This window comes from Cibotium barometz, chromosome 49, assembly GCF_041138505.1.
Source record: "Cibotium barometz isolate CiBa-2024 chromosome 49, ASM4113850v1, whole genome shotgun sequence".
Lineage (NCBI taxonomy): Eukaryota > Viridiplantae > Streptophyta > Polypodiopsida > Cyatheales > Cibotiaceae > Cibotium > Cibotium barometz.
The window spans coordinates 45,451,374-45,460,954 of NC_141094.1; the positions used below are offsets into that span (position 1 = coordinate 45,451,374).

Sequence of the window (9,581 nt, forward strand, 5' to 3'; positions counted from 1 at the left end):
CAGTACTACTCACTTAATTATGCACCTATTCCAACTAGTATAACTATGACTAGTCCTATCTCTAACAACTCTTAAGGGACTTGCTGTTGCTATCAGTTCTGACCCAAACAGCTCTTGATTCTGACGATTCTCGTGATTCAAACCAATCAACCCTAATTCATTTAGCACTCCTCCTCATTCATTCTATTTTAGTCAGCACCGATTCAGCTTAAACACAAACTGTCATTCTTGATAACCTACAAGCAATACTCAGTATGAATCAGAAAGATGCTTAGAGAAGGTAAATGAACATGAGGCATTCCACATTCATCAACTAGTAAGAAGACTTGAATAAGGTTCAACAATCCGTAACAAAAAGAAATTCTTCTTATTGTATTGATTACATAGATCCTGTATCTCAAACATACCCACACAGTGAAAATAAAGAGACTTTCTCAACAAACATGCTCTAATGTCTTACAACAAAGATTACAGCTTCTCTCTCTTACTCTAGCTTAATTCTTACTATGTTTCTCCTGGTTAGGTTTTGTCTCGGGTACCAGGGAAAAGAGTTCTCCCTTTTCCTCCTCATCTCCCCATCGTATTATGTGTATCCCACTCCTAGGAGTCCCCCATCTCCATCTTCATTAACAACCAAAGTGCATTATCCTCACGAGGGTATCCTCGCGAGCGAGGAACCCATTGTTTCATGCTTGCACAAAGCACATTGAGGTGCATTATCATTATATCAGGGAGAGGCTCATTGTAGGAGAGATTAGCATGACTTATGTCTCTACACACGACAATGTGGTAATAGATATGTTCATGAAGGCTCTCTCAAATATATGGTAGCAGATATGTGCATGAAGGCTTTTGAACCTTTTCACAAAGCTTTGGGCTTAGTGCCATTTGGGGATTGATCAGTGACATGATACTTGCACATGTTCACATCATCCCTATAGGAGGGTTTGTAGCCATTTATATAGTCGTGATCGTAGGTCAGGGCACTTCTTCTCTCTTTAGGAGGTTTTTTCCCCCGAGTGTGTAAGTCACCTTATTATGTCACTTCACGCATACTTCACTCATTCTCATTTATTATGCATCCACTTTATGTGAACTAATCACATAAAGTGGATGTTGGTGTGAACCAATCACATTAACATGCATATGCTATACATATACAGATCCCAAAATCTTTATAGACACTTCAAATCAACCATCGTACACAAAAAACTACGCAAAACGTACACAGAGTCAAAACTATTACTATTGACACTTTTGCATAATTTCTACAAAAACCTTGCAGAGGGCCAAAACGAGGTCCCTCTAGATAGCAAAATAACACTAGAAAGACCCTCGAAACTGAAAACACACTATATACACTGCATTTCTTCTTTACGGAACGGGGCTCCCCAAGATATGGCAATGCCTCCTCCTGTTATGCAAACTATTGTTATCCTTGACTAGCAGCTACCTATAGAGATTTGCTTTTGAATTGAAAGGGAAAAAGATGGAATTACCCTTACTCATGTGTACTGCTTCCTCTTACTCGCCTCTTGAGCTCATTACATGAATTGATGCTCTGATACTACAAGAAGAATGCACAAGAGGGTGAGCTTGAGCTCCTTTAGCAAAGTTCTTCACACACACAGACAAGAGTCAACAAGCACAAAAGAGAGAGATGAATGGATGAATTTTCTTATTTTTTCTTCATTTCTCTACAACCATAACATGAAGATAAGTGTACATTCTATGGAAAGTACTCTACTAAAACATACATGGTCCATAGTGTGAACTCGATTATATGAGCTGGCGCTATAACTATGCCATAGATCTACTACTAAGACATACACAGTCCATAGTGTGAACCCAACTATATGAGCTCCCGCTATTAGCTCTAGTAAACCAAAGTGGTTGTCATATCAACCATAATCTCACCAACCATTCCATTCGCATAAGTGCGGAGGTGTCATTGTGGTGTGTCATCCATATCCGCACTAGTTGACCTCAATATCTCAATATTTATTGGTCCCATGGGGCATACTCTACATATCCTCTCCTCCTATGGGATATTCTCGGCTCTGGTAGTCTCTACTCTGAGACGACACGGTGGGAGGATACCCTAAGCTAGCCAATTGTGATATGCATAGCATGTGACAGATGCATTTGTATGCATCTTGGGAGAGTCTCGAGAAGTTCTCTATAGAACTTGCACGTCTTACCAATCTCGAGCAGAAACACCCATTTCCAATGTATGAGTAGTCTGAGTAAATCTAATCGGATGATCTAGTTGATCTCATGTTGTGAGAGGACCAGGACGGGAAATCTAGGTTGTACTGAAGTGGGGGGAGATGGTCCATTTGTATGCCATGTGCATTAAACCACTCAACTACCTCTAAATACCATGCATGTATCGATAATGTTTGTGGTTGTGTGGAGGAGGAGGCCAATCCATCTCACCCTCTTCCTATCGTTATATAATTGCATAGAGGACTTTAGCGCTACACCATACGTAGCTACTAGTCGCACTAAAGTATCAAAGAGCCAACACTTAGTACGGGGCTCCCGGAAATGTGTGTGGAAACAAAACGGGCTATAGAGGCATGCCCCCTTACTAGTCAATTAGTGGCAATTGTAAAACTAGGGACCTGTAAAAGTGACTCCAAGGTGTAAGTATTTATGCACAATCTCCAAGGCATACGTATTTTGCATAATCTCCATTGGGGGCTCTCTCTATAAAAGTGAGGTGACCACATAAGATGTGTTGAAGACCATAAGCTTTGATCCAAGTGTTTCTATAAACCCTCGACTAAATCTGATAATGCCATCCGCACATAGCAATATGGGCACTACTCTCTCGGCCCCAATGGTGAGCCTCTATCTCCAGATTTTTCTACAAATATTGCAATCTCATCAATGTATAGACCGAAGAGTGTAGGTGGGAGTGGGCAGCCCTACTTATCCCCAACAATGTTACATATGTCTCGAGAGACCACTGGGTGCAAGTACTCGGCCAAGTATTACCTCATATAGTGCCATCACACCCCATATCATACCATTACACCCCATATCATAACATTTGAGAATTGGAGCTCTTGCAAGCGTGTCCTATCATGTCCTCTAGTACTCATATCATACCATCAGATCCCATATCATAACATTTGAGAACTGGAGCTCTTGCAAGCGTCCTATAATGTCCTCTAGTACTGCTCCATAGATCTTGACCGCTATGTAGCCAATCAAAAAATAGTCATGTGGGTCCACTGGGTCTCTTGCTTTGTGGATGGGGACGATGGTGTTGGTGGTCCAAAAGGGCGGAAGCCTTCACACGTTGCTGCTCTGTAAAAAAGATCGCGAGAATGGGAGCCATATGTGGTGCCCATGGGCAAAGTGTTTTGCACGAGGGGGAAGCTTCACACAATGTTGCTTTGTTAAAAAGACTTGCAAGAATGGGAGGGCAAAGTGTTCTGTATGTGTAGATCCTCGTGGGGTGTGTGTGTGTGTGTGTGTGTGTGTGTGTGTGTGTGTGTGTGTGAGAGAGAGAGAGAGAGAGAGAGAGAGAGAGAGCATCTCTAACCAGCTTCTACGATGAGAAAGAGAGATTCTGCCCAACCGTTCACGAGACAAATTTCATGAAACATGGCCACTATGAGTGAGTGTGAGAGAGAGAGAGAGAGAAGAGAGAGATCCATATGGTACATGCAAACTCAAAAGTCAAAGATGCTAAATATGATAAATTTAGAAAAGTTTTAGAAAGTTTTGATGCTAAATTACCATTTTTATCTTCGAAATTAAAAAATTAAAGATATAACTAAGGTTAGCTCTTGGTGCAACTCACCTCAAACTAAAGGTAGCACAACTAATCAAAAACATCATCTTAGCTGCTTATTTATTTTATTCTGTACACTTTTGGTTCATCTTCTTGGGTGATGCATGTTTGCAGTAAAAGTTTAACAAGAATAGCATGAAGCCCCAACGGTTTGGGGTGGAGACAGTTATTTCACTATTTCAAGCTCTACACAAAAATGTTTTTACTTGGGTATTTTTTTCAATTTGTATTACGAGATGCAAGGAAATGCCTTATACTTCACAAATGTCACTTGTAATAGTTGGTGTAGACTAGGGGAGAGTAAAGTCAAAGTAGTGCAGTTAATTGATGCATGCCACCTTTTTTGAAGTTCCCTATTTCATCCCACTAACTCCTGCCCAGACTGTCTTCATAGGCCTTCAAGAGTGGCTTTAGGACTCCAGATTCCCTATATGAGAGAGAGAAAGCGAGAGAGAGAGATTGAAGTACTCCTGGTAAGGGATGCATTTGGTTCTGGGCCTTTGACCTCGTAGAGGATGAGGACTTGACCCTCACCAAGCACACACACACACATACACAAACACGAGTCTGAGCTTCAAGGTGGCAAGAGCTTTAAAGCCAAGCTTTATTATGAATGCTAAAATACAATACAGAAGCCCAAAATAAGCTGCTGTGTAAAAGCTACACGCTTTTCTTCGGTCTCTTTTCCCTAGGAACCTGAAACATGTTGTTCCATCTTGCTTGACTGGCTGGCATCACTGCACTTTCCTAAAAGCCCCCCAAAACATTCAAAGCTAGTTATCGCCAAAATATTCAAGCTAGTAACGACTCCAACTGCTGCCATCACTGAACGGCCTGATGATATGTGCTAATAGAGCTGTACAGTTGAGAATACCATTGGACCAAGAACAGCAAGGACAGCAACACAGAAGTCTCTTCAGCATGATGCGGAGACAGCATTCATGTGGCTGCCACTACATCCACACCAGTGATCATTATATTTTCCTTGTCTGGCTTCCTCCCTCCTTTGTCCCCATTTGGGTCTTGCATTGCTGTCTCACCCTTCCCAAGGTTAGGATTTCCCTGAGAGTACGTATCTCTGCATTTATCTCCACTATTGCATGCTCTTAAAGCATTACAGCTTACCTGCACAGATTTCAAGCCAGACTCTTGAGCTTGCCCTTTGTCGACCTCTCCACCCATTTCAACATTGCACTGAAGAGACGACTGCTGTTGCTCAACATCCGGCACCTCTTTCTGCGGCATAGGAAACCTCGGGAAATAATCCAGAATCGAAGCCCTTGTAGAGTAGTTTTTGAAAATGTTCAGCATCTCAAGGCCCTGCTGAAGGTTAACCTGCACATGAGACAACACAAAAACTAATGAGAACCAAATGAACTACAGCAATCTTGGGCCTTAGCATGTGCACACAGGTGGTTCACAGGTAAACCCTTGCCTCTTAATAGACTAAATATGCATGTATGTGTATCTATGCATGCATGTATTTGTATGTGTGCATACGTGCATAAATGTATGTAAGTAGGGTATATGTTTCCCTTGAGAACAGATGCAATCATTTTAGAGACCAAGATTATGAAATTCCTCCACTGAATTCTATTTGCCTTACCTCTTGAGTGTCACGGCTACTGGTTACTGGTTTATTTTCATTGTTTTGCAATATTATCCTCCTCAGCTGACAATTCGGTACATCCTTGATGATGTGCCACTTTACCCGAAAGGAGCCACTCCACTTGTTACGCTCCCAGAAATCCATTGTTTTGTTGTGATCTACACAGCCCATCATCTCTGCCACACCACAAAATCGGCCACTTCCATTCACCTATTCAAACCATTAAAAAATCATCAGAAATGATAACCGCAGAATGGAGCTGATAACCCCCCCAGAAAAAAAAAAACAGCAACCCTGTGATTAGACAAAAAAACACTCACAGAAAAGAAAAGGAACACCGGGCATCCATTAGCCTTCCCCGCAGCACGACGTTGGGCATCTTGAAAGGCTGCATCCAGCTTTTTATTTCCATTGGGAGTACTTGCCCATACACCATGTTGTATGCTTCTGTAGACGTTCTCTTCACTGAATGATTTGATGATGAAGTGCTTTGCATCATCGTATTCAGTCATAAAATCTGCTAAATTATACTCTGGTCCAGCAGGATGCTCAACATTTGAAAGACACATGCCCATGCCTTTGTGATGGTTCCCAAAAGAAGCCTTCAAGGGTTGTGCAGTAGCCACATACTGCCAACCACCTGCTCGTGAAGGCCAACCACCTTTACTCAGCGCATCTGACACCACCACCCGACTGTTTACTGAGCAGCATTGCTTCCTACCATGTTCACAATTATCAGCCACAAATCCATTTGTTTTGGCATCAACTCCAACTGAAGGTTGAGACGAGCTCTTGGGGACGATCCCACTCACTGGGCTGGATTTCAAGAGAGTGGATTTGCCAGTGGGAACAAAGTTGGCCGAAAGACTAGGTTGATCAGTTGGCTGGGATCCAACAACATTGTCTCCTTTCTTTAACCCCTTTGGTTTAGCAGGCTGTTGAGTCCAAGCAGGGGCAGAGGCCCTTAGCATGCCAGGCGAATAAGTGGGTGAATAAGAAATGGCAACAGGAACAGTTACACTGTCACATGATACATAAGGTGCAACCATGGTAATGGGCATGGCTTGCCCAAGTTGCTGGTTGATGGTAGTGTACCCATTCGACGTGATGATTCTGGGATGTGATTCTGGCATCATCATGCCTACTTCAGGGAGGCCAGGACCTGCCACAGTATAGTGCCCAACAGGGGCCAGTTGATAGTAAGGGTTTGGGTATACTGGCACATACTCATTGTTGGCTTGGGCATTGTATTCAACCTCGACAGGTATAGAACCATAGAGAGGCTGATTATTTACAACATTATACTCCAAAACCTGCAAAATTATTAAAATTAGGACCTCTGATGCAAGACGGCAAAAAAACACAGCAAGAAGTACAGTTGTACTAGTAGGAGTGCTCAACTAACCGGATTGTGATAATATACACCTTCCATGGCATGAGGTATGTAGCCATGAAAGTCCATGACCGGCGCAGGGTAACCTGGATAAATCTTTCAAAGTAAGCTTCAAAAGACAGTAAAAAGAAAACGTGCAAAAAGGCAATCTTTTATAGGCATAGGAAAGAGCTTGCCTGTATAGGTAGGCCCCTGCAGAGGGACGAAAGCATTGGGGGCTGCAACAAATGCATATTCTGGATACTCCTCCCTAGAGGAGTTCAAACTGGCGGCGTTGCTGGGATGCCCGTGTACATCAAGGGATGCCATCTCACTCTGGCCCGCAGTAGAGACCTCAGAGGGGTACGCACTTAAACTGGCTGCGTCGCCAGGATGCCCGTGGCCGTCATCCTGGTGAACACTGGTGACCTCCGAGGAGGATACACTTGCACTTCTGTCATGCAGTTCACCTTGCATCTACAAAAGCAAACAAGCAAAAACTGAGTGCCTCCATCAGCAGCTTCTACAAAAACCCATTACCAAAATCTGACAAAATCCACCAGACAAAACTGGGTGTAAAGCAGATTCCGAAATTTCAATCAAAAGCAAAAACAAGGGCTTACCTCTGGTTTCGGGTGAACGTCAATCGTTAAACCCTCTAGCATGTGATTAATCTCTGTGTTAAGAGGTGATTAAGGGTAAACCCTCATTGACAGGTTGCCAAAGAAGACAAAGATTATGAGAAAAAACCTAGCTTTGGCTTAGCCAGTGAGCAACCACTCAAAGGGAAAAAAGGATACGATCAACAGGTTGCGCCGGAGCGATGGCCATCTCGATGTCGCCTTGGAGAACCCGCAACCTTCGCCTTTTGTCGAGCGCTAAGTGATACAAAACAAAAAAGAAACTGTGCAGATCTTGGAGCCCTAAAAAACGCAGGTCTCAGATGCAAACCCTAAAAAGCACGCCGGAACGAGACTCGGATTCAAAACCGAAAGAACAAGCGCGAGCAGATCTCAGCCGGAAACCCTAACAAGACAGGAATCAGAAGCGAAAGCAAAGCAAGATCGTAGGCTCGAAAGCCAGAATTATATAGCAGAGAGCTTGCACGCCGACATAACCGACCTAGAGGAAAAGTTATAAACTAGGGTAAAAATGCAATCCGACAGGACGCGCGGGGGGGGGGCATCAGGAAAGCACAAGAAGGCAGGCAGGGTTTTGCCTTGCTAGAAAAGCCAGCAACAACTTGAGTTTGCCAAAGGGGCCCAGTTTGAATTGAAGTTTTGAAAAAGGAGGGATATAGTTGCCTTCCTTGATGCTTCCTTCAAAGACTCGCTTGCCTCCCTTGCTTAGATCCTGGAATGGGTTAGCTTGCCTTAACCCTAACCCCATCCTTGCCTTAACCCTAGCCCCAGAATGGTTTATCCACCCCCAGACAGAATGTTCACATGCTCCCTCTAGTTTCGAAACTCAAAGGGAGCTCGTGTTTGCAGTTCGCTCACTCGTGGAAAAAAAAAAAGAGATCTCAAAAGCTGGTTTAGTTGATGCAAAAAGGCCAACATACCAGATACAAATGTCATGTTGCCACGCAAGTTGAAAGAAGAAAAACCACCCGGAGATCCTCTTGCCCTGATCTGGAAGCTACCCCATTGGCAACTGATTGGTTGCCATATAATGCGTGTGAATAGGCCCCTTGGGAGACAGTTTCACACATCTTGAGAGACCCACGTACAAGTCCCATGCACATCGAATCGATCATATTGGTCTCTTGACTTCGCTAACCTATGACTCATCTCGACACCTTTCCTTAGACAACTTGAGTGCAATAAGTTGCTAGCATTTCTAGCCAACTTGTCACCTTAGACTTTCAGGTGGCAATGCCATGTAGGAGGCAAAAAGTGCACCTTTACCATGACATTTCTAGAGAATGGGCACCCCATGGGCACAACCCCTTACATGTGTAATGTTTAACGGCCTCGTGTTCAAATTGCTTAATTGATTGTGAAAGGCAAAGGTAAAGGTATAATCTATGAAATATTTTCACGAAGCATTAAATAGGATTGATTTTGAGAGAGGGAGAGGCCATTTTTTTATGTGCAACATTGTCCTCTTTGCACACTTCTCTTAGCTTGAAACTTATCTTCACATGACAATGTAGCTATTTTAAAGCATGGACACGCAAGCACTAACAATTCACTAGATGGCCATTTCAGCGTTGTGTTTGTGAAGAGTCCACCAAGAGCTGCATCTCTAGTTGCCTCAATGTGAGTTCCCCTTAGGTTATTTTACTAGCATTTTAAGTGGGTGAGAACACTTCTTGGGTTTGTTTAATCATCACACCATGGTTGCACATGTCCAATCGTGCCAATCACGTAAAGGATTTTATTTTTCTATAGCAATAATCGAAGTTCATCTTCGATTTGTAAATGTGTGATCCTATTATATGCACTCTTCAAGGCACTTAAGGTTATGCATTTTATCCCTAGCCCTATTCACAATAAGTATTTTATCTTTAGCCCTATTCACATTCCTAAATGCAAGAGACTCATCACCACCTTTGGAAAATGTTTGTATGAGTAGGGCAAAGGATCTTAATGCAAGAGGTTGGCAAGCCTTGAGGCAAATAGAAGTGAAGTGAGGTGCCATGAGTGAATAGTGGTGTGGCTGATGACTATGGGGTGTGACAAACATCCATTCAACTACATGTAACCATGCAAGTCCTCCCCTATACAAGAGTTCAATTGATTGGAATTGAGGGTGAGGGTTGAGGTCAAACAAATTTCACACTTGGCAAC

At 43.0% G+C, this 9,581-nt stretch overlaps 1 protein-coding gene across 2 annotated transcripts; it reads right to left on the reverse strand.

Moving 5' to 3' along the window:
• Nucleotides 1-4,388: 4,388 nt before the first annotated feature.
• LOC147610637 (uncharacterized) lies at nucleotides 4,389-8,308 on the reverse strand. Of its 2 annotated transcripts, XM_086786147.1 has the most exons (8): nucleotides 7,590-8,308; nucleotides 7,413-7,465; nucleotides 6,987-7,266; nucleotides 6,823-6,896; nucleotides 5,738-6,730; nucleotides 5,415-5,627; nucleotides 4,934-5,143; nucleotides 4,389-4,839 (listed from the first exon to the last, which is right to left on the reverse strand). In XM_086786147.1, exons 1-8 carry the CDS (start codon nucleotides 7,618-7,620, stop codon nucleotides 4,783-4,785), a joined length of 1,911 nt encoding a protein of 636 aa, XP_086642273.1. In that variant the 5' UTR covers nucleotides 7,621-8,308; the 3' UTR covers nucleotides 4,389-4,782. The 2 variants fall into 2 exon arrangements, with proteins under 2 accessions (XP_086642273.1, XP_086642272.1); XM_086786146.1 differs by having other exon boundaries at nucleotides 4,389-5,143.
• Between the last annotated feature and the right edge of the window lie 1,273 nt (nucleotides 8,309-9,581).